Source organism: Pristiophorus japonicus, chromosome 19 (assembly GCF_044704955.1).
Source record: "Pristiophorus japonicus isolate sPriJap1 chromosome 19, sPriJap1.hap1, whole genome shotgun sequence".
NCBI classification, from domain to species: Eukaryota; Metazoa; Chordata; class Chondrichthyes; family Pristiophoridae; genus Pristiophorus; species Pristiophorus japonicus.
This window is the reverse complement of record NC_091995.1, coordinates 96,945,547-96,969,548: the sequence shown is the minus strand read 5'-3', so window position 1 is coordinate 96,969,548 and position 24,002 is coordinate 96,945,547. Positions and strand designations below refer to the sequence as shown.

The following is a 24,002-nucleotide window of genomic DNA, read 5'->3' as shown; positions in this document are numbered from 1 at the left end:
ACGTGGCTCTGCCGGGGGCAGAGAGCACGGACCTCGGGATCCTGGAACTCAGAGTCCGCTGAGGGGGGCCAATCAAGCAGCACCATGCTGGCGTTGTGGAGGAAGCCATGGGGCTCACCGGTGCAGGTTTGCAGAATTCACGTGCAATACCTGCCACACGAAAGGCCACCTTCAGCGTATGTGTAAAAGAAATCAGACTCATCATGTGGCTGAGGAGATGGGGGATGATCTACTGTTCAGCGAGGAGCAGGTAGAAGATGATGAAGTGTTGGGACTGTACACGTGTACCGACGATTCGCCCCCAGTGATAAGGGAAGTAAAAATCAACAGAGTCCCTGTGAGTATGGAAGTGGACACGGGCTCGGGTCCGTCGTTGATGAGTCGGAGAACTTTTGATAAACTGTGGATTAACCCAGCTACACGACCCAAGCTGGTCCCGGTCACGGCGAAGCTGCGTACCTACACCAGGGAACTGATACCTGTTCTTGGCAGAGTGATGGTGCAGGTATCCCACGGGGACGAGACGCACGCTTTACCTCTGTGGGTCGTTGCAGGCGATGGGCCGACACTCCTCGGCCGGAGGTGGATGGGGAAGGTCTGTGGGAGCTGGGAAGACTTCATCACTCCACAGGCTGCTGCTCCCCGGGGTGCTGCCGTGCCCCGGGTCCCCAGAGAGCAGCGCCGACCGAGCTGGAGATGCAGCCTCAATCCACCCACAGGCAAGTCCCAGGCCCGGACCTCACACCGAGATCCTGCAGCCCCAGCCCCCACAGGCAAGCCCCAGCCCCGGACCTCTCACACAGATCCCGCAGCCTCAGCCTGCACAGAGGGGCCTAGTGGGGGGGGAGTGAGCCGGCGGGGTGCGAGGGATCCATGATGGCCAGCGGTTCGGAAGAGCCCCGCCGAGGAGCTGTTGTATGTATGTATCGTCCCAGTACCGTAAATGTAATGTAAGCACTATGCCACACCACAGAGGGCGCTGTGGTGGGAAACCTGGTCGTACCTGCAACAAGGGCTATATAAGGCTGACCACCACACCTGAGAGGCACTCTGGAGCTGAACAATAAAGGACGAAGGTCACAGCAGTTAGATTTACACCAGACCGTGTGGAGTCAGTGATTTGTGTGCTACATACACCACAGTTTCGATAAGATCCCCTCTCATTCTTCTGGAATCCAATGAGTAGAGGCCCAACCTCAACCTTTCCTCATAAGTCAACCCCCTAATCTCCGAAATCAACCTAGTGAACCTTCTCTGAACTGCCTCCAAAGCAAGTATATCCTTTCATAAATATGGAAACCAAAACTGTACAGTGTTCCAGGTGTGGCCTTACCAATACCCTGTATAACTGTAGCAAGACTTCCCTGTTTTTATACTCCATCACCTTTGCAATAAAGGCCAAGATTCCATTTGCCTTCCTGATAACTTGCTGTACCTACATATTAACCTTTTGTGTTTCATGCACAAGTACCCCCAGGTCATGCTGTACTGCAGCACTTTGCAATTTTTCTCCATTTAAATAATAACTTGCTCATTGATTTTTTTTCTGCCAAAGTGCATAACCTCACAATTTGCACATGGCTCAGGTAATAATCCAGAGATTATTACCTTTGAGGTTCTGCTTTTTAATTTGGTTCCTAGCTCCTCCAAACTCTCTCAGCAGAACCTCAATCTACCCAGGTTGTTGGTTCTTATGTGGACCATGACAACTAGATCCTCATCCTCCCAATCCAAATTTTTCTCCAGCTCTGGCACCAGGTAGGCAACACAGCTTTTGGAACTCAGGATCGTGGCTGCAGAGAAGAGTATCTATCTCTGACTCCTAGAAGACATACAGGATTCAAGCAGCGCTGAAACCAATCACAGTGCTCTGCTACAGCCCTGGTTGTGGGTAGCTCACTTAGCACCATATACAGGATCTTCTGGTCAATAAGATTACACTGCTGCTGGAGTTAGTATGCTCATTGCAGATATGAGTACATAGTCAAAGGGGCATGTTGGGACCTGCGCAGCATTCTTGGAGCTCAGATGACCTTGGCACCTGTATTTTCACATTAGAACCCCACAACTGTGTGTTAATGAGACTTGTCGTGTATGTCTAACCTCTGGTTTATTCATTAGGTGCACCACGCAAGAGATTGTTGAAGGAGAGGCTGTGAAGAACAGGAGAAGTAACTTGTTGCAACCATCGTGTTCTTCACAGCAGCTCCCGGCAAAAGAACAAACCGAAGTGAAGAGATATAGTTTACTGGAAATAATGTTGTATGAAGCTAACATGTTTGTAGTAGGTTCATCTCTCTGCTATTGTAATAGAAATATTAACCAGATGGTAACTTCTAGTCTGTAAAGATTACAGTAGACGTTTGATGAGAAACAGCTGTAGAGTTGGATCTGAGTTTGAGAAGAGTTACTGGAACTGCGTGAGTGCGAGTCAGCATCACTCTACCTGACTCAGTTTTCCTATCACTGAGCGTAATCCTTTGTGTCTGAGATGGATGATCTCGTGTCCGTTGGGTATTGGTGGGGGAGGGGGAGGAAAGAAATACTCATCATCTTCAAGAAAGCAATAAGCTGTGTGACTTTAGGGGGGAGGTCAGCTTTCACATCAAGACAAGAGCTCTCTATAACCCTTTGCATAAAATTCTGTAATTTTATTGAATGTTTATGCAGTACATGTGAGCTGGTAATGGACACCTAGCTCATTTGGTGGAGTTTTTGGGAAAGTTGTGTTTGGCTCTGAAAACCGGGTTCAGATCCACCATATTGGCTGTAGCTTGCATCAGATGTATTAGATGTATTAATGCAAACCATTGGCAGGCAGGGAAGGCGGCAGTTGCAGGAAACTGGATCTGTTGTCTACACTATCCTATTGTTTGTCACCTCGGAGGAGTCAGCCCCATCTCCTTGCTAAAGTTCCCCTTCCCTCCTCATTCAGCTGTAAGCTGGCTTCCCTAAGGGCTCTCCGCCTGAGTGACAGAGATATGATGGAGGCTTGCTGAGCATGTGCTGGAGGGCTGGCTCCTGACACTGCTACATCAACAACCTGTTTTAAAAGTAGACCATTAATTTCAAGAGTGTACAAAACAACAAAATGTTATTATCACTTTAAACTCCAATCACAAGCTACTCTTCTAACTCGATTAACTACTTCTGAGATGAAGTTATTTTTCCTTTCTTGTCAAAGGGATAGAACATGTAATGCTGAACTTCTTTCATCTTCTGTGTTACTGATATCGGAACAGAATGCTTCTGTCCAGAGGTGGAGATAAACCATCTTCTCAGTCGTGAACTGTAAGGGTTTCCCTGAGTTAATAACAATTGACTTGCTTTACCTTGTCAACTTGTCAACAAATCAGCCTGGCCTCAAAAATTAGGCATGTTGATTAATATTTCTTCAATTCCAACCTGTTCATGGCACTTTTTTATGTTCTTGGTCTCTATCCTTCTATACAACATTTGAGACCATCTGTCAACATTAAAAAGTGCCAAAAGGATTATTTTTTTAAAAAGAGAGACAATTATTTCAGTTCCTATTCTCTGGAGCCAGAAATCTGCTTCCAGTCTGCATGCTTCCCTCACCAAATAGCAATTAAACCGACGGCAATCATTTTTGGTGGCATTTAATGGACAGACCGGTTCCATTTTAGCTGCGGGATGATCCATTGCTCATACATAGTCAAATGTTCTTGCCTTTATAATCTGACCAATGCCACATGTGATTTGCTAGTTGAATGTCATTGGGTTACAGTTACTAATCTGATCAGGCCCCTAAATGTCAACTATAACCAAATAATGACCAATTGCAAAGGCGGTGATCGGACAATGCTTGCGAGACAGCTGCCAATCCAGAGTTGCTCGGTTGTTTAAATTGTCTGAGACAAACTGAGAGCACGCATGGTTATGAAACAGCAAATTAACAGATTTGTTTTAACATTTAAATTTTAAATTCATTCAGCGCCCTTTATTCAAATACAGTGATTCTTTGTGCTCTTTGTAACAGTACAGGTAATTTAAGCAGCACATCAGGGATTTAAACAGCAGATGCACTACTGAAACTGACATTAACAGAGTCTCCAAACTGTCTCCCATTCATGTAACAGAACTTCAATGACTGTGGGACATGTGAGGGAGAATGCAGGACACTTGCTGAGCAGACAGGTGGCAGTTGCAGTTAAATTGTGAGACTGTATATTTTGGAAAATAAACCCCAAGTGGTAAAACATTCAGGAGTGGAGGAGCAGATCAATGGAGGGGTGCACAGCACAGATCTATGGAAGCAACATTGCAGCTGGGGAAAGCCATAACAAGGGCCAATGGGAGGCAGTGTTTGAAGAGCATACAAAAGCTAGAAGCTTGTAATGAATCTGTCCGAGGCATTATTTACCCAGAGTCAGAATATTGCTTTCAGTTTTGGGCATCCATTAAATAATGGATATTGAAGGGGTGAAAGGTGTAGCATAGAATAGCAGAGGATATGGGCTATGATGTGCTAAATACTTGGGCTGAAAAACTAGGGCTGTATTCACAGAAGCATAAAGCATAATAGATCTAATGTGACATTTTGAGAAGGTAATGAAGAATTATCACTGGTCAGTGAATCAGTAACAAGTGGAACATAAATACATGGAGGAGATCGATTTAAAATGTAGAATATGGGGAAAGAGTAAGGAAATGAGATTAAAGTGGGTTGCAGCCATATGGCGTTTGTGCTAGCACTGACGCGATAGGCTGAATGACCTCTCTTTCGCTAGCAGATTAGTAAGGTTAATTGAAGTGTGAGCCTTCTCTATCAGTTTCCTTGCGGTTAAGTACAGAAATTGGCAGGCTCTCATCTAGACATCAGTGAGACTGGCTGGGGTCCTCAACCCTGCTGTTGAGGGACTTCCGTTCCGTGTGTGTGTTCACATTGGGCAAGGACACTATTGGGCTTGACTGTGATGCCTCCAAAGTTGAATAGCCTTCGGACACACACTGTCTAGATGCACCTGTGAAGTGTGTTCATATCAGGAAAGGGTCCTGGAAGGTAATCAGTGTTCCCGGATCTGTACCCCAACAAGAGTCAGGGAGAGGAGTGAGAAACTTGGGAGGGCAGCAGGACAGTGGGAGAGAATGTTTGGTTGTGTGGGGAAGCGCTTACATCAGCATGGCAATTGCTTGTAATGGGAAAGAGAATCTTCAAAATAGCAGCATTAATGTAAATCAGCAGAGTGACCATACAATCTGAGTGTACCTTTGAAAGTCAGGGGAAACTTAAAAAAGATGATAAAATTGTTGGGGGAGAAATTCGGTTGTAACGCACCCTGCGCTACAGGCGCTAAAGGATTTGCAGCTGTCCCGGGCACTAAGGGAAGGAATGACTGCATGAGCTAAGTGTGATATTTTTTTTTTGCAATTTAACTTTATTAGGGGTGAGTACTATATAAGGAATGTTTTGTGTGTTTTTTATTTAGATTTTCTTTTGCAGGAAAGCCTCTCTTAGGGCGCTATGAAGCCGGCTGTTTATACAGGATATTCAGTTGTGCACCCAGCCTAGTGCCTTAAGAGAAGTGTGGAACACCTCCCTTAGCGCCCCACTCCACTGTCAGCGCAAAAATTGAATTTTGCTGTTCCCGTCACTAAAAAATTTCCGTCGCTAAATTTAATGACCACCCCCCCCCCGCCCCAACGTTAGGAACCTTCCAGCCAAATTTCTAGCCCATTGTGTTTATAGAAATCTAATTTTAAGTGTTACAGTTTGAGTTTTATTTGTGTGTGTGTATATTATTTGCTACATATGTATTCAAAACAGAGGGCAGGGAAAAAACACTCAACCATATCAGGAGCCAAACAGAGGCACACAAATACATGGCTCCATTGTGATATTTAACACGTCTGAGGGGCTGAGCTACATGAATAGTAAGGCCATGGAGCGAGGTCTCAGAGTCACTCGGCCTTGCTTATTAGACTGCTGTTTAATAACGTCTTTGCGCTAGTTCAGCTGACCCTTTAGAGGCCTTTTGTGAACTAAGACAGGCGTGTGTAAATGAAGCTTGGAGCTGAAAGCGAGAAGGAAAGAAAGACAACCAGCAGCTGCTTGGAAGGGCAGAGGTCTTGCTGATCTCCAGCACGGTGAAAGACTCTGCACCTGCCAGGCCCTCGGGGAGCGAGTCGAGAATTCTCGGCAGCAATGTGCAGAGTGGCATTGAAAAGTAAATTGCAGGAACTCTGAAAAATGGAACAGAAAAAGAAAACCAGGCCAAAGCCTAAAGTGTTGCCTAGTAACAGAAAAGAGCAGGCTGTGTTTAAGTTTGAATGTTGGCAGGGGAGCATATTTTGCGATATTTAAAATGTGTAAAGAGAGCGGAGTTCATTTCACCTAAACATCCATTGATTTAATTCTATATGTTTGTGTAGCATGCTGCTCCAGTAATTCGGGGTGGGCATTTCATCACCGGGAGTGGAGTTACCTGGGGGCCGAAATTGCCCCTTTTTAAAAAAAGCTGTTACCTGACGGTGCAGAAAGCACTCACCGCTCAGTCGGCGCAGAGTCGCCAACAATCGCGACATTGCTGTCATTTTTTTAACTGAAGGGGAGGGACATTGCTACACGTCAGCGCGACACTGGTGATACCGACGGACGTCCGCCCCGCTCCACGCCAACTTCTGACCCGAACACCAACTGCAAGCAAAAAAAAATTTTAAGAGCTCAATTTCGCTCCATTTATCTTAAGAAATGGTGGAGCCAAAATTCAGGTACACCAGAAAGTTAGTGCACCAACAATTTATTACCTGTTTTTCCCACCGGGTGAAATAAGGCGAATCAATTTTTGGGAGTTTGAAGTTTTTTTTGACGTCGGACCGGAAGTCGGTCATAGTGGGGGCGGAAGTGCAGCGGTAAGTAGTGCTGAGGGGCGGAAGTTGCGGCAGGGTTGAGTCTCCGCCACTGTCACTCAGCGACGGAGCGGTGGTGGCATCACTGCGTGTGTGCATCACCATGCTCTCTCCCCTCCATTAAAGGGGAATCAGATATTTTATAGCTTTGGCCACTGGGCCACCAGGGAGGATTTCGGCCAGGCCAGCAGCCTGTCACCCAAGAAGAGATGCCAGGCTGCCTGTTGGCAGCTCAGCCAAACCTGGGGCAATAATTTGTCGGCCGATCAGAAAGTCGGCCGGCAAAATTAAAAACATGGCGGCCGCGGCAGTGTGCCCTCCCTTTGAAGGGCCACCGTGCAGCCGGGCCGCGCACAATCAGGAGAAGGTCACAGGCGGTCCCTCGAACGAGGATAACTTGTTTCCACAAGAGTTCGCAGATGTTTCGATGAAGGACCCGATGTTCCAGTCTGAACTCCAATTGAAGGGGGTGGAAGATGCCTGTGCGTGGATATTTTTAACGTGTGGTGACCGTTACACACCAGCCACCACACGCGCTTGACCGAGCTAGGCCCTTGGTCCAGTGGCAAGGGTTGAACCAGGATGACTGGAGACCTGCTCTGCTGCAAGGACTTAGTGCGCACACATATCGCAGTGTGGGCAAGTCCATGCTGCCCCTGGGCCCTCGGCTCTTCTGGGCCCCGTACCCTCATTCGCCGCACCTCCACCACGATGCTCCAGGGCCCGGCGATTAATTAGAGAAGGGGAGGGGGGGGTGCTGGTCAGATCACTGCCTTTAATTAACACGAAGGGTGATGGGGGCTGGGGGGCGCGGTCTGACCAGCGTTTTAACCAACCATGGCAAGTCTGTGATTTCTCGCCTGGGAAATCCGGGCTTCAAATTGCACGTTTCAAGAGATAAAATAGTGTTTACAAAGACGGTGTTAAATAAAACGGAGAAGGGTATTTAAAAAGGTACACCGACAGAGAAAGCAGTCGGGGACTCCATGCGGCAATCTGCAATTTTTTTTAAGTTGAATTTGGGTCGGTGTATTCTGGAGTGCGGGAGAGCAGCGGTGCGTGTTTTGATGACGCGCTTGCGGCAGTCGGCAGTAGCGGGGTGGAAGTGGGGACAGGCTGAAAAATCCCCGAGCTAAATTTGGGTCGGGGCAGTCCATCAACTGCAACACGGTGGCCACAAAACGGCGGTAATGGGCCTTATTCGGACCTGAATTTCAGCTCCCGGTGAGGGCACCCCCTTTCAGTTGGAGGGCAGTTTCGGTCTTTTGGAGTCTCCAACCTGCCAACTCCAGACTTGGCTTTTACTAGGGCACAGGGTGATTGATAACCAGATTTATTTTGATATCCAATGTAAGCAACACTCCGCAACCACACAGTCTGGTACACACCCCGGTGTAAGCAGCACGCCACACTGGGGTGTATATCAGACTGTGTGGGTGTGGAGTGCTGCTTACACTGGGGTGTAATATATCCAAGTTTGCTGATGATACAAATATGGGAATGTAAGTCATGAGAATGCAAAGAGGCTTCAAGGGGATAGAGACAGGCTCAGTGAGTGGACAAGAACATGGCAAATGGAATATAATGTGGAGAAATGTGAAGTTATCCACTTTGGTAGGAAAAATAGAAAAGTAGAGTATTTTTTAAATGGTGAAGATTGGGAAATGTTGGTGTTCAGAGGGACCTGGGTGTTCTTGTACACGGATCACTGAAAATTAACATGCAGGTACAGCAAGCAATTAAGAAAGCAAATGGTATGTTGGCCTTTATTACAAGAGGATTTGAGTATAAGAGTAAAGACGTCTGCTGCAATTATATAGGGCCCTGGTGAGACCACGCCTGGATATGGAGCAAAGGCAGGTAAATGGAGTTGATGTACAGATTAGCCATGGTCGGATTGAATGGTAGAATAGGCTCGAGGGGCTCAAAAACCACCGCCTGTCCCTAATCGGTCATTTTAGAATTAGAGACATTGTAGCACAGGAAGATGCAGTTTGGCCTATTGTGGCTGTGAAGCTATTTATTTGAATCCCATTTGCCTGATATTTCTCCCAACCCCTCAGTGTCAGCGATGGTTCAGTGGGTAGCACTCTTGCCTTTAAATCAGGAGGTAATGGGTTCGAGTCCTACTCCAGAGATGATGTTGATTTCTGGATTCTTTTACCTCAATCTGGTTCAGCAAAATTACTGAAACGAATATCGTTTGTGCTTTAAACAAAGCAAGCTTTTATTTAAAAAGCAAATCCCGATCGGGGACCTTATCAGACAGAAGGAATGCAACTCTGATAGATCGCACTCACTTCCTACGGACAAAGTGACGTTACATTGTAAAGGGACGACGGTTATACATTTTCGGCAAAAGATAACAAGATAGGGCTAAAGTGACATCCTAGTCCAGCCTATCCCTTTTGATCCCTCTTTCCCTTTGTCCACTCATAAGCCGACCTAAGTATGGTCTGATTTTAAACAAAGACCTTCTGTTACTGTTTCAGGTTAATAACATGATTTAATAAGACCTTGAGGTTTTTCTGCAAGCTGTGGGTTTTGTTTCAATATGTGTTAGTGTTGTAACATTTCGTAGTCTCGAGTCTGAGATGTCATGGCTACTCCTCCATGAATTCTTTGTTAGCTTATACTGTCCCTATACAATTCCCACGTTCTCAACTTCAATGTCTCTATACATTTTTAAACATTCACATTCCCCCCTTTTATCATTCCATGATAACCCTGGTGACTATTCCAGGAGTATCGCATTCAGCCGTTCGCACTCTCTTTCCTGATCCATATTGTTGTTATTGTCGAGTAGTTCTTTACTTCGTTGGATCATAACTCGGGAGCCCTTGACCACAAGAGGGTTTGCTAACCTTGCCATCATTACTTTACAACAAAGGTTAAGGCAACCAACAATTAGATAGGATCTCCAAGATCCATCTGATAGCCAATCAAACCAGCTAGATCCTTCTGCTGGAGTGGATAACTTCTTCACCTCCCTTCTTATGTGATCAGCGAGATTGGTTATGTTTTCTGAACTATCAGGAATGTAAGTGCAACATTCAGACCCTATCAGGGCACACGTTCCCCCTTTCTCAGCTAACAGGTAATCGAGGGCCATTCGGTTTTGTAATGCTACGGTCCTTATTGCTACCATTTCAGCTGTGATGCCCTCCAGAGCTTCAGCAGTATTGTATTGGCCCCCCTCCTCTCGTGATAGTTTGGCTCTGAATCCATCTGACACTCTCAGTTAGGGTTAGTGGAACGGGGCGCAAAGGAATTCCCCCTTTGGAATGTATAGGGAATGTGAACACACCCAACATCTAGAAAAGTTCCCATTTTGCGCATAAACATAAGACATGTACAAAAAGGTGTTTACATGGAGCTCTCGTCTCTGTCTCCCCTCCCGTGCGCCGAAACTGTCATATATCAACACTATTATACAGACTGTGGCATACAGACACAGTTTCATTTTGCTGATTAAAAGAGTTCAGTTTTCCCGTCTCTCTTCTGAGGTCACCGTCGGTGTGGCTGGCTGTCTATCACTACGGGTAAAAGTTCAAACTGGTCCACGTTCCAATTAGGATGCCAACGGCCTTGTTCAGCTATGGAGAAGTGGAAGTCTGGAACAGAAACAGGAGTTAGAATAACCAGTAAAATAGGTTTGTTAGAGGGTGGTGAGCTTGCAGTGGTGCAGGTGAACCCAGGCACTTTTCCCCTCAACCTTGGCTGCAGTGGGGGTAGTGAGTAACACCTGAAAAGGCCCCTCCCATTGTGACTCTAATCCCTTCTGAATCCATACTTCCCTGGTGCCACGAGGGACAATTTGGGTAAAACTGGGAGGTCGAGGTGAGCATCTTGAACCTGGTTGTGAGCTAGTCGCAGAGCCTGAGTCAGAGAAAGAACATAGGTGGTCATCAGTCGAGCTGAGATACCATATCTAAGAACAATTTCCCTCATTAACACCTTAACAACAGTTTGAGCCTTATTGTCCAGGGTAGGGTAGGCTTCAATTCATCTGCTAAACACATCTACTATTACTAACACATATTTGTAACACTGAACTTTTTGCAACTCAATGTAGTCCAACTGAAATGTCTCAAAGGGACCTTCGGGTAGGGGCGTTTTACCCCAATCACAGGGGACTCCCTTCCCTGGATTATGTTGGTGGCAAACCAGGCAACGACTACTGATGTTCTGGGCGAGCGCCTGGAGTCTAGGGTGCCACCAAGTAGCCAAAAGTGTATCACTCGTGGTCCTTGCTCCACAATGAGTAGCAAAATGCATACATTCAATAACCCATAGAGCCAACTCGTCAGACATGCAAGTCTGTTCCGCGGGAGTGGTCCAGAGTTTAGAAACATTGTCATAAGTACAAGCATAATATTTCCACAACAGTTTATCTTTTTGAGGAGCGTCCTCCTGTGCTTTTAAAACATCTTGGATGGTTGGCATTGGTTTTTCCGAGGCTAACTTATCCTTCGCAGGATTTTTAGTCTGACTCATCATTTTGGGCACCACCATCTGTTGGTCATGAGAGGCCTGTTTAGCCTCTTTGTCAGCACAGTGGTTCCCTATATCAACCGGGGATTTTCCGGTGGTGTGGGCGGTACATTTAACAACGGCAATGTGCTTGGGGAGCATGAGGGCTTGCAACAAATCAGATACTAGTTGCTTATGGGATATCTCATTCCCCTGTGAGGTTAGGAATCCCCTTTGTTAGCTTATACTGTCCCTATACAATTCCCACGTTCTCAACTTCAATGTCTCTATACATTTTTAAACATTCACAACGCAAGCACATAATTCAGGCTGACATTTCAGAGCAGTACCGCACTGCTGCTTTTAAACTGAGGCCCCGTCTACCTTCTCAGGTAAACATGCTTCAATCACTGAAAATTAACATGCACGTACACCAAGCAATTAAGAAAGCAAATGGTATGTTGGCCTTTATTACAAGAGCATTTGAACATAAGAGTAAAGATGCCTTACTGGGATTATATCGGGTCCTGGTGAGACCGAATCTGGAGTATTGTGAACAGTTTTGGTCTCCTTACCTAAGGAAGGATATAGATGCCACAGAGGGAGTGCAGCGCAGATTCACCAGACTGATTCCTGGGATAGGGGGATTGTCCTATGAGGAGAGATTGAATAGACTAGGCCGATATTCTCTAGAGTTTAGAAGAATGAGAGGTGATCTCATTGAAACATACAATATTCTTACAGGGCTTGACAGGGTAGATGCAGGGAGGGTGTTTCCCCCGGGCTGAGGAGTCTAGAACCAGGGGTCACAGTCTCAGGATAAAGGGTCGGCCATTTAGGACTGAGATGAGGAGAAATGTATTCACTCTGAGCATGGTGAATCTTTGGAATTCTCTACACCAGAGGGCAGTGGAGGCTCAGTTGTTGAGTATACTCAAGGCTGAGATCGCTAGATTTTTGGATATTAATGGAATCAAGGGGATAGGGCAGGAAAGTGGAGTTGAGGTAGAAGATCAGCCATGATCTTATTGAATGACGGAGCAGGCTGGAGGGGCCGAATGGCCAACTCCTGCTCCTATTGCTTATGTTCTTACACTGGGGTGTGTATCAGACTGTGCGGGTTTAAAGAGTTGTAAGAAGGTGTTAGCATTTGCTTTTGTTCAGAGAGCCACCTTCACACAACACCCACAGCCTCATGTTCCAGTAGGGGGGGCAGTGAACTCGAAGGGGAGGAGTCGATCCTATATGCCAAGTGTGAATTTCCAACGCACAGTTACTAAATCACTATGCTCTTAATTTCCTAAAGGGAAGGAATATTGCAGGTGCCTGTCTATTTATACAGAAGTTGTTTATACACTTTACCTTAAACTGCCTAATTCATCAGTAAGTGATTCTTGTTTTTCCCTTCTGCAGGACGCAATGAGTTAATCGCCAGGTACATCAAGCTGCGGACAGGAAAAACGCGGACACGGAAACAGGTTTGTTAATGAAGATTTTATTTTTAATTCATTTTTTTGCTCCTTGAATAACTCCTCTCCTTCTGTAGTGTGTGTGAGCGTGCATGTAATTTGTGTGTGTGTGTGTGTGTGAGAGTATGCAAGAGTGAGCGAGTGTGTGTAGTGTCCTTTTCTCGGGTGCCTTGGTGTGTGTAGGAAGTTACCTACACACTAGGTCCGTGCAGCAGAGCTTGGTCTCCAGTCGTCTTGGTTATAACCCTTGCCACTGGATCAAGACCTAGGTCTGTCAAGCCCGTGTGGTAGCTGGTGTGCAACGGCCACCCCACACCCCCCCCACCCCCCTTCTCGTTAAAAGAATCCATGCACAGGCATCTTCCACCCTTTAGTATGTAGTTCGGGACCTAGATTGTCAGGTCTCTCATTGAAACACCTGTGAATTCATCCCTTTTTGGTGTGGGAGCAAGTCATCCTCGATACGGGGGACTGCCTAATACTAGGAAGTTACCAGTGAGTGCACTGCCTCCCGGTGGTGTCAGACAGGAGCCCGGCTCATAGGCACATGCCCAAAGATAGCGCAATTTGTGAATATATTGATGAGGACCTTGGGGAAATTGGAGAGGAATTCCCAGAGTTTTTCCTATATTAACTGCAGTGTATATGCAAGTTCAAGCAGGGCTGCGTCATCGCGCCAACCCTCTTCTCGATCTTCCTTACTGCAACGCTCTACCTCATACTCAACAAGCTCCCCGCTGGAGTGGAAGTAAACTATAGAACCAGTGGGAACCTGTTCAACCTTTGTGGTCTCCAGGCCAGATCCAAGACCACCCCAACCTCTGTCGTCGAGCTACATTACACGGACAACGCTTGCATCTGCGCACATTCAGAGATTGAACTCCAAGTGATAGTCAACATCTTCACTGAGGCATATGAAAGCATGGGCCTTACACTAAACATCTGTAAGACACAGGTCCTCCACCAGCCTGACCCTGCCACACTGTACTGTATCCCAGTCATCAAGATCCACGGTGCGGCCCTGGACAACGTAGACCACTTTCCTACCTCGGGAGCCTCTTATCAACAAGGGTAGACATTGACAACGAGGTTAAACACAGCTTCCAGTGCACCAGCAAAGCTTTCAGCCACCTGAAGAAGAGTGTTCAAAATTCAGGCCCTCAAATCTACCACCAAGCTCATGGTCTACAGGGCTGTAGTGATACTTGCCCTCCTGTATGGCTCAGAGACGTGGACCATATATATTAGACACCTCAAATAATTGGAGAAATACCACCAACGATGTCTTCACAAGATCCTGCAAATCCCCTGGGAGGACAGGCGCACCAACGTTAGCATCCTCGATCAGGCCAACATCCCCAGCATCGAAGCACTGACCACACTTGATCAGCTCTGTTGGGCAGGCACATTGTTCACATGCCTGACACAAGACTCCCAAAGCAAGTGCTCTACTCGGAACTCCTACACGGCAAGCAAGCCCCAGGTGGGCAGAGGAAACATTTCAAGGACACCCTCAAAGCCTCCTTAATAAAATGCAACATCCCCACCGACACCTAGGGGTCCCTGGCCAAAGACCGCCCTAAGTGGAGGAAGTGCACCCGGGAGGGCGCTGAGCACCTCGAGTCTCATCGCCGAGAGCATCCAGAAATCAAGCGCAGGCAGCGAAAGGAGTGTGCGGCAAACCAGTCCCACCCACCCTTTCCTTCAACCACTGTCTGTCCCACCTGTGACAGAGACTGTAATTCCCGTATTGGACTGTTCAGTCACCTAAGAACTCACTTTTAGAGTGGAAGCAAGTCTTCGATTTCGAGGGACTGCCTATGATGATGATGATTTGTGACTGTGGGATTTGGCTGTGGGCGAATGATGCAAGTGTTTGAAACATTGGCTGGATGGTGGGCTTTATGGACCCGGGGTCTCATTTCTGTTTATCTGTAGGAGAAAGTCACGTGTTTTGAGAAACACCTCAGACAATGACAGGAGGAACGTCACAAAAGCACCTGGTCTCGGCACTTCACTCTGATGGCCACTTTAAAAGACAATGTAAAACTCGTCCCTTAAGCCCATTCCTTTTCTTTCTCCTCACCCCATTAGGTATCGAGTCACATTCAGGTACTTGCTCGAAGGAAGTCGCGTGAGATTCACAGCAAGTTAAAGGTAAGGGCTCACCTGCTCTGACAGTTTATAGCTTTATCTGGTTACCATGGTAATACAGTGTGACCTTTAACCCTACTCATTAACAGCTGAAAGAATGAGTCACAGCTTAATGATTTTGAAAGAACTTGAGTGTTTAAAAAATAAAATTCTGTGTTCCTCTTGGTGAGTACACAGCCTCATTGTAACTGCCCTTTCCCCTGATGAGCACAGCAAGGCTGTGTCCTTCACGGGCAGTTACAGTGAGGCTGCGTCCTTCACAGGGGCAGTTACAGCGAGGCTGTGTCCTTCACAGGGGCATTACTGTGAGGCTGTGTCCTTCACAGGGGCAGTTACAGTGAGGCTGTGTCCTTCACAGGGGCATTACTGTGAGGCTGTGTCCTTCACAGGCAGTTGCAGCGAGGCTGTGTCCTTCACGGGCAGTTACAGCGAGGCTGTGTCCTTCACAGGCAGTTACAGTGAGGCTGTGTCCTTCACGGGCAGTTACAGCGAGGCTGTGTCCTTCCGGGGGCAGTTACAGCGAGGCTGTGTCCTTCACAGGGGCATTACAGTGAGGCTGTGTCCTTCACAGGGGCAGTTACAGTGAGGCTGTGTCCTTCACAGGGGCATTACTGTGAGGCTGTGTCCTTCACAGGCAGTTACAGCGAGGCTGTGTCCTTCACGGGCAGTTACAGCGAGGCTGTGTCCTTCACTGGCAGTTACAGTGAGGCTGTGTCCTTCACGGGCAGTTACAGCGAGGCTGTGTCCTTCCGGGGGCAGTTACAGCGAGGCTGTGTCCTTCCGGGGGCAGTTACAGCGAGGCTGTGTCCTTCCGGGGCAGTTACAGCGAGGCTGTGTCCTTCCGGGGGCAGTTACAGCGAGGCTGTGTCCTTCCGGGGGCAGTTACAGCGAGGCTGTGTCCTTCCGGGGGCAGTTACAGCGAGGCTGTGTCCTTCCGGGGGCAGTTACAGCGAGGCTGTGTCCTTCCGGGGGCAATTACAGCGAGGCTGTGTCCTTCCGGGGGCAGTTACAGCGAGGCTGTGTCCTTCCGGGGGCAGTTACAGCGAGGCTGTGTCCTTCCGGGGGCAGTTACTGCGAGGCTGTGTCCTTCCGGGGGCAGTTACTGTGAGGCTGTGTCCTTCAGGGGGCTGTTACAGCGAGGCTGTGTCCTTCCGGGGGCAGTTACTGTGAGGCTGTGTACTCACCGGGGGCAGTTACTGTGAGGCTGTGTACTTCCCTGGCTGCTCGTGCTTGGATTTTGCACCTTGTATTGCCTGGTTGCCATTCTGCCCAGCCATCTGCCCTATCACATTCCCATTCTCCTCCACTTCACTCTTATTCTCTCTCCCAAGTCTCTGTTCTGCCCATTTCTTGCACACACTTCTTCCAATTAGCGGACACATTCAGATATAACCAGGAAAATAAATTCACCACCACGAATTGTAATTCTGCTTGAAAACTTGTATAGAATCATCAGGCAAGGTAAGATATGTATGTCCCAATGTGATGCTTAATTTCCTTTGTGTTACTGTGCCTATGCTACTGAGCAACAATCCAGAGCAAGTAAAATATATTCTCCTTCAACCATTTATTATTTGTTTCTGCCCTTTCATAGTAATAAATAAGTTTTAAAGTAATTCACCATCTATTGTATAGCAACGCCATTACAAGATAGACAAACAATAAGAACTCCCATTTATACAGCGTTTTTCACCACCTCGGGACAGCCGAATGCGCTTTACGGGCAATGAGCTATTTTTGAAGTGTGGTCATAATGTAGAAGATGATCAAAGAACACAGAGCTTGCTGGAGTTTCTAGGTAGAGCAGGGTAAGGGGGGGCAGGCATTAATTCAACATGGTGTGCGGTGGAATGCTCAAGCGGCACTCTGAAATGCAACCTTCAACCTCATCCAGTGCAGGAAAACTCTCGAGCCAAAATTGCCCTCTGCCTTAAATGGAGCACACTTACCGTTTTTATTAAGTGTTTTCTCCGTCCAATGCGCGTGCCTGACGGGGCGAGAAGACAGCCGGGGTTGTCCCGTACACATCTCCAAAAATTTTCAAAATGTCGGCCTGTCCACACTGATCCGTGGCTGCCTCTTTGAGGCGGTCATGGCTCTTGTAAATGTCAGACAATGAAGTGATGCAGTTATAGTTACCCAGAGAGGGGAGTGCCACAGAGACACTGGCTCCCAGGGAGCGTCGCGGGGACTCCGCCCCCAGGGAGCGTCGCAGGAAGCATTGCGGGGACTCCCAGTTAAAGGTGTCACTCAAGCAGATCACTGAATAGCTAAATCTACAGAAAAGACTAAGACATCAGTCAGTGTACATGTATCTCCCTGAGGGAGAGGGGACTGAGAGACTCAGTCAATGTACGGATATCTCCGAGGGAAGGGACTAAGAAAAAAATCCAGCGTTCCCCTTAAAATTAAATTCTTCTTCCTTAAGCAGCCTAATATTTGTATGTGCCTGTAATTAGACCAGCTTATGCTTCCCCATCCTTTCACTCTCTGCTCTCAGCCTGTGAACAGGACTGGCCTGGTGTGACTGAGGGTGTTTAGTTGGGAACGGGTTACTAGTGTTTTGGTTAAACTGTTAATTAGATGAAATGAAAAGAGTTAGGAGATGTGGAGGAAATATCTCCATCAGTAAATGCTTTTGAATAGTAATGAATCTTTTTATTTACTTTTATTTTGAATGGACTGCCAATTTGGTGACTGGAATGGATGACAATCTCTCATTGTTTCCAGACAATCAATATGGTGAGCTCTTGGGAACAGCGTTATCTTTCTGAAATGACTCTCTTGCTTTGTGCTGATATTCCGCTGCTGTAAAGACTCATGTTTCCTGCTAACGCATGGCCCAGGGCCGCCCAATGTCTGATTGCCATCAACCATCTGCTTTTTGAGAAAGCTGTCTGGAAATTGCTCAAAATGTAAACTAGATTCCAACAGTCTGTGTTTGTTTAAATCATCCATTCCCCCATTTATTTCAGCCTTGTGATATGGATACCTATAGTTTTTCAGGTTCTCAATGAATTTCCATCAACAGCAAAACAAGCCACCGAACTCGAGCCTTGATCCCACGTCCTGCCCAATTTTAGATTTAGTGGCAGGCACCCATTGCAAGCGCTGGTGCTGAGAGACATATGGAAACTGTTCCCAATCGCTGACTCTGCCACCTGCTGCTGTTTACAAGTTTAATATTGAGAAAAATAAAACCCTTCTAAGGAGTATGGCATCTCTCTCCGGATTGTAAGCAGCATTCTACAGTCCAGTATAAATACTGGCTTCGAGATATGACATATCTACCTAACTCCGTCACTGAATTGGCCTCTGCATCAACTGGGTGAGGTGGAGTCTGATCACATCAGTGCCAGTCCCAATGTGATACTTTTTAAAATTCTAAGCATTTAGAAAATAGGTGGGAGATGTTACAAGGCTGTTATACACTCAGAGAGCATGATTCTGTAAACCAGGAGCTTAAATAGTGTTTGAATATCACCTGAACCTCATGATCTCCATTACACCAGCAACATGCTGTCCATGTAGTTTTCACTGGTAGATACAGTGTGAGCTCAGTTGGGGTCCTCACACCCTATGGATATTGTGTGAGGACAAGATCAATCTCAGCTATGGTGTCCACTGTAGTCAAATAGCTCTTTTGAAACTCGCTGGCTAGGCTGACTGAAGAAGAATGGCCACTTGGCTGTCGTGCTGGAGGATGAGTGGCACCTGTGGAACCATAAACAATAGTTAACGCCTTCAGGAGAGAAGGAGAGAACCATGAAAAGTTTGTAAAGTCACCCTACTTGCAGGATTCTCCCTGTACAAGGCTGCCCCCAACCCCAACAAAGTGGCCATTTCAAGCTATGCTTTCTGGCTGTGTGACCTGTCTAACTCGGCCATCACTTAATGTTGCCTGTGGCTTTATTTGCAGGGGGCTGTTTAATTCGGGTGCACTGTTTAATTTAGCTGGAAACTGATGGTCACCATCAGAACTCTTTAAACCATCAGAGTAATCATTACCAAATCCTCAAGCGTGGTTTCTAAGTGCTTTGTGATTTGAAATACTTCTGTGTGTGCTGATATTGCCATGAGGAACGGTGTCTGGTAGGTTCCCTGTTGACTTAATCGGTCCTTCCTGTTTAATTAAAAATACTGGGAATGTGGTGTCAATGGAAAGGAACAGGTGTTCGGCTGGCTCCATATCAACTGTTTTAAAGGGATTCTGATGGTGACTGTCAGTGTTTCACCAACAAATCAAACTCGAGTGGTAACTTGATTCCTTTTGTTACATAAGAACATAAGAAATAGGAACAGGTGTAGGCCCGACAGCCCCTCGAGCCTGCTCCGCCATTCAGTAAGATCATGGCTGATCTGATCATGGACTCAGCTCCACTTCCCCGCCTGCTCCCCATAACCCCTTATCCCCTTATTCCCTTATCGTTTAAGAAACTGCCTATTTCTGTCTTAAATTTATTCAATGTCCCAGCTTCCACAGCTCTGAGGCAGCGGCTTCCACCGATTTACAACCCTCTGAGCGAAGAAATTTCTCCTCATCTCTGTTTTAAATGGACAGCCCCTTATTCTAAGATCATGCCCTCTAGTTCTAGTCTCCCCCATCAGTGAAAACATCCTCTCTAATCCAAGCTCCCTCATAATCTTATACGTTTCGTTAAGATCACCTCTCATTCTTCTGAATTCCAATGAGTAGAGGCCCAACCTACTCAACCTTTCCTCATAAGTCAACCTCCTCATTCCCGGAATCACCGAGTGAACCTTCTCTGAACTGCCTCCAAAGCCAGTATATCCTTTCATAAATATGGAAACCAAAACTGCATGCAGGTTTCCAGGTGTGGCCTCACCAATACCCTGTATAACTGTAGCAAGACTTCCCTGCTTTTATACTCCATCCCTTTTACAATAAAGGCCAAGATACCATTGGCCTTCCTGATCACTTGCACACTATCCTTTTGCATTTCATGCACAAGTACCCCCAGGTCCCACTGTACTGCGACACTTTGCAATCTTTCTCCATTTAAATGATAACTTGCTCTTTGATTTTTTTTTCTGCCAAAGTGCATGACCTCACACTTTCCAACATTATACTCCATCTGCCAAATTTTTGCCGACTCACTTTGTCTGTCTGTTCTTTTGCAGATTTTTTGTGTCCTCCTCACGCATTGCTTTTCCTCCCATCTTTGTATCATCAGCAAACTTGGCTACATTACACTCAGTCCCTTCTTCCAAGTCGTTAATATAGATTGTAAATAGTTGTTATATTACTCCAGTCCCCTTCATTACACTATCAATACTCCACTGCCTGTTTCATTATTACTCCACTGCCTATGTTCTATTTTGTTGTAACTAATAGATGCCATTTGCCACAAAATAATCATCAATTTCTGACAAGTGCACCTTTTACCAGGGGGCACCTCTAAAAGAATCAGTTCACAACAAACTAAAAATCGCCTGTGAGTTTAGAATATTCTATTTTGATAGTCAACGAACACCACTATGTCAAGCTGTGCTCACCAGCCGTGAAAAGCTTAAAGAGAAGCAGTGGACAGCGCATGAACCGCTCCAGGGTCACCTGGACACGTACATATGAGCTCATGTTTGAGGACTCTGCTACCTGGTTTAATTAATATTTAGATTCCCATGGGTAGCTGCACCAAGTGTTTTGTATAGATGCTGCAAATTCCCGGGATGTTTTCTTTCCCCTGCTAGAATCCCTGGTTAAACAGCGTAATTGCAGCCTGGCAATTTATGTGTCTGGGCAGCATCTGACAGCTTCTGTTGCTGGTCGTAAGAATTTTATCACGGGGGCTGCTGCTACAATTCCTCCCATTACCTGTGCTTATGTTAGTGGAACGAGTGAAATTATAAACCTGTCCTTTAGAATGGAGATACACTGTAAATGGGAAATACATTTAATAATGACTATACATCACTGCCAGAGAGTTCTCACCCCACTGTGGCTAAATCTATCACTCTCAATTAACGTAACAAGGAAAGCTGGCCCAAAATTGGTCAGCATGCTATATTGATTACTGTTGGAAAGCATCTTTTAGCTGCTCACTCACTCCTGAACAGGATACAACAAAAGTTTGTTTGGCAAAGACCCTTCTCTCATAATCTGTCTGTCTCTCTGTCTCCTACACTGCCACTCTCGCTGTTCCTCTTTGGGTGCTCATGCTCTTGCTGTACATGCTAATTCTTTCTGCCACTTTTTTTTGTCTTTCTGCCCTCTCTCTCTCTCTCTCTCTCTCTCTCTCTCTCTCTCTCTCTCTCTCTCTCTCTCTCTCCTTTTGCTCTTTCTCTCTTTCATTCTCTTTCTCTCATAGAACATTATCACTCTCTGTGCTCATGTTTTGTAATATTGTATTGTTTGTTTTTGTACTCCCTGTTGTATCCTTCCTCAATCAATACTTCTATGGTCAGAGCTACTCTAGACTTTCCTCCCAAGCTCCAACTACCCTATCCCACCTGTTGTTCCTCCTCTCTACATCCTCACTTTGAAACCAAAATTAATTCCACTGTACCATCTCCTGTTCTAACTCTGTCTTTCCCAGAACCTCAACATTATGGAACTCCTTGCCTCCATTATGCCCGTGACTCTTACAGGGCCAGCAGCAGTGGGGTTTAATGGGCAGTTAGTGAATCCTGCTGACAAGATTCGCCTGTAATAGTTTGTTGCTCTATGTCTCACACCCTCTTCTCTTGTCCATTAGGATCAGTCAGCAAAGGACAAAGCCCTCGCCAGTATGGCGGCCATGTCGTCAGCGCAGATCGTATCAGCGACTGCAGTTCAAAACAAACTGGGCATGCCAAATATGTCTCGCCCTTTTCCCGTGACATCAGGGGTAGGTAATGATATTTGTGTCGGGGGCCCAGGTGAGATAAAGTGAGGACACTGGCAGCTGTTGTGGACTGTCACTGAGATACCGTTTGCTGCCCTGTTTGTGTGTAACGGAGCTGTTGTTTTTGTGATTGGATGTTATTGGTAAATTAGTGCACCTTACAATGTGAAAGCAAATGGTCCCAGTACAGTTCATCTCTCACTGGACAGTACAGACTGCTACAGGAACTCGCACCCACTTTATGCCTTGATAGTACACATTAGGAGCATGCTGACTGTAGCCAGCCCTTCTAGTTCTGGCTGGAGCTGAGATGAATCAGGAATGTGTTTCCCTTCACTGCCTCCTGCATGTCCCAGTGAAGATAAATGAAGAGCTACACTAATTACAATAAGTGTTAGCCCCTGAGAAATATCCCTGTGATGTGCCCCATCTGACATTTGAAAGCTGTGATTGCTGATTGGGAAGGTCTGGCTTGGAGGTATTATTGGAACTGATTCTCTCCCTCCATCCCCCATTCAGTCCAGTGTAGACTGGGTGTATTTCTGGATACTGCTCACTTAAATGTACTGGGCCAGTGATGGCAGGTGACTACTAGTCAGCCATGGCTCTGTGGGTAGCACTCTCATTGTGGGTTCCAGTCCAGAGACTTGAGCGCATAACCTAGGCTGACACTTCAGTGCAGTACTGAAGAACTGGGGAGTTCTCCTCAGTGTCCTGGCCAATATTTATCCCTCAACCAACATCACCAAAACCGATTATCGGATTATTTATCTCATCGCTGTTTGTGGGATCTTGCTTTGTGTAAATTGGCTGTCTCACTTCCTACATTACAACAGTGACTGCACTTCAAAAGTACTCAATTGGCTGTGAAGCACTTTGGGACATCTTGAGGTTGTGAAAGGCGCTGTAGAAATGCAAGTCTTTCTTTATTTACCATCTCAGATTCCACATTCACTGAAAATAGAGGGTTCCTGTCAGTAGCAAAATCACCTGCACCCTCCCCACCGCCCAACACTGCGGCCCCTACTTTACTAACTACGCTCATCTAATGCCCCAAACGGTGCATCTTTACTGCCTGGGTGTTGAGCATCATCTGGTCAGAGTAGAGAAAGGGAGAGCTAGAGATGTTCATACGGCAGGTGTCCGATCCTCCCCGCCGGGTGTTCCTGGCCCAGACAATGTTTAAAACACAAGCGATTGCAGCAGAAATCCATCTAGACTGTTTGTTCTGCTTCTACTTACTACCAGACTTGATGGCATGCTCCTTCATTCTGCTTTCAAACCAGAAAGGATCCTGTAGTTGGGTAGAGCTGATAGTGAGATAAAATGCAACATTTGCTTAGTGACCATTTCCCCCTATTTATATCTTTATCTGTTTGTTTTCTTTCCACAGACTCCAGAGTTCTTTCAGTTTTGGCCGGGTGCTGTAACTTCGGGGGAAGCAGGCTCCTCACAAGAGTAGGTGCAGTTCCCGAGGAGAGCAGGGACTGTTGGGAGGGCTGTATTCAGCATTGCACACAGCAACTGGATATTCACATTCCTTTATAAACCGGAGGTCAAAGCTCAGTCAGTTTAGGTTTGACACCTAAACCTCGACACTGGAATGCAGTTTGAAATTCACTCTCTGCATTGAACATAAGAACATAAGAAATAGGAGCAGGAGTAGGCCATACAGCCCCTCGAGCCTGCTCCGCCATTCAATAAGATCATGGCTGATCTGATCATGGACTAAGCTCCACTTCCCCGTCTGCTCCCCATAACCCCTTTATCATTTAAGAAACTGCCTATTTCTGTCTTAAATTTGTTCAATGTCCCAGCTTCCACAGCTCTCTGAGACAGCAAATTCCACAGATTTACAACCCGCTGAGAGAAGAAATTTATCCTCATCTCAGTTTTAAATGGGCGGACCCTTATTCTAAGATCATGCCCTCTAGTTCTACTCTTCCCCCATCAGTGGAAACATCCCCTCTGCATCCACCTTGTCATGCCCTCTCATAATCTTATATGTTTCGATAAGATCGCCTCTCATTCTTCTAAATTACAATGAGTAGAGGCCCAACCTACTCAACCTTTCCTCATAGGTCAACCCCCTCATCTCCGGAATCAACCTAGTGAACCTTCTCTGAACTGCCTCCAAAGCAAACATATCCTTTCGTAACTTAACCCCAGTTTAGTCTTTGCTAGTGTGTTC

The 24,002-nt window shown here is 46.4% G+C and overlaps 1 protein-coding gene across 2 annotated transcripts in view; it reads left to right on the top strand.

Moving 5' to 3' along the window:
* The window catches only part of LOC139230084 (transcriptional enhancer factor TEF-1-like), a 218,683-nt gene that overhangs the window by 172,183 nt on the left and 22,498 nt on the right, over positions 1–24,002 (top strand). The window contains exons 5-9 of one of the 2 annotated variants that reach the window (XM_070861888.1): positions 12,757–12,821; positions 14,907–14,969; positions 17,697–17,708; positions 21,683–21,814; positions 23,205–23,269. In XM_070861888.1, the coding sequence (XP_070717989.1) occupies positions 12,757–12,821; positions 14,907–14,969; positions 17,697–17,708; positions 21,683–21,814; positions 23,205–23,269 (337 nt within the window). The remainder of the gene's footprint in view (positions 1–12,756; positions 12,822–14,906; positions 14,970–17,696; positions 17,709–21,682; positions 21,815–23,204; positions 23,270–24,002) is intronic. The other variant, XM_070861889.1, reaches the window with a different exon arrangement.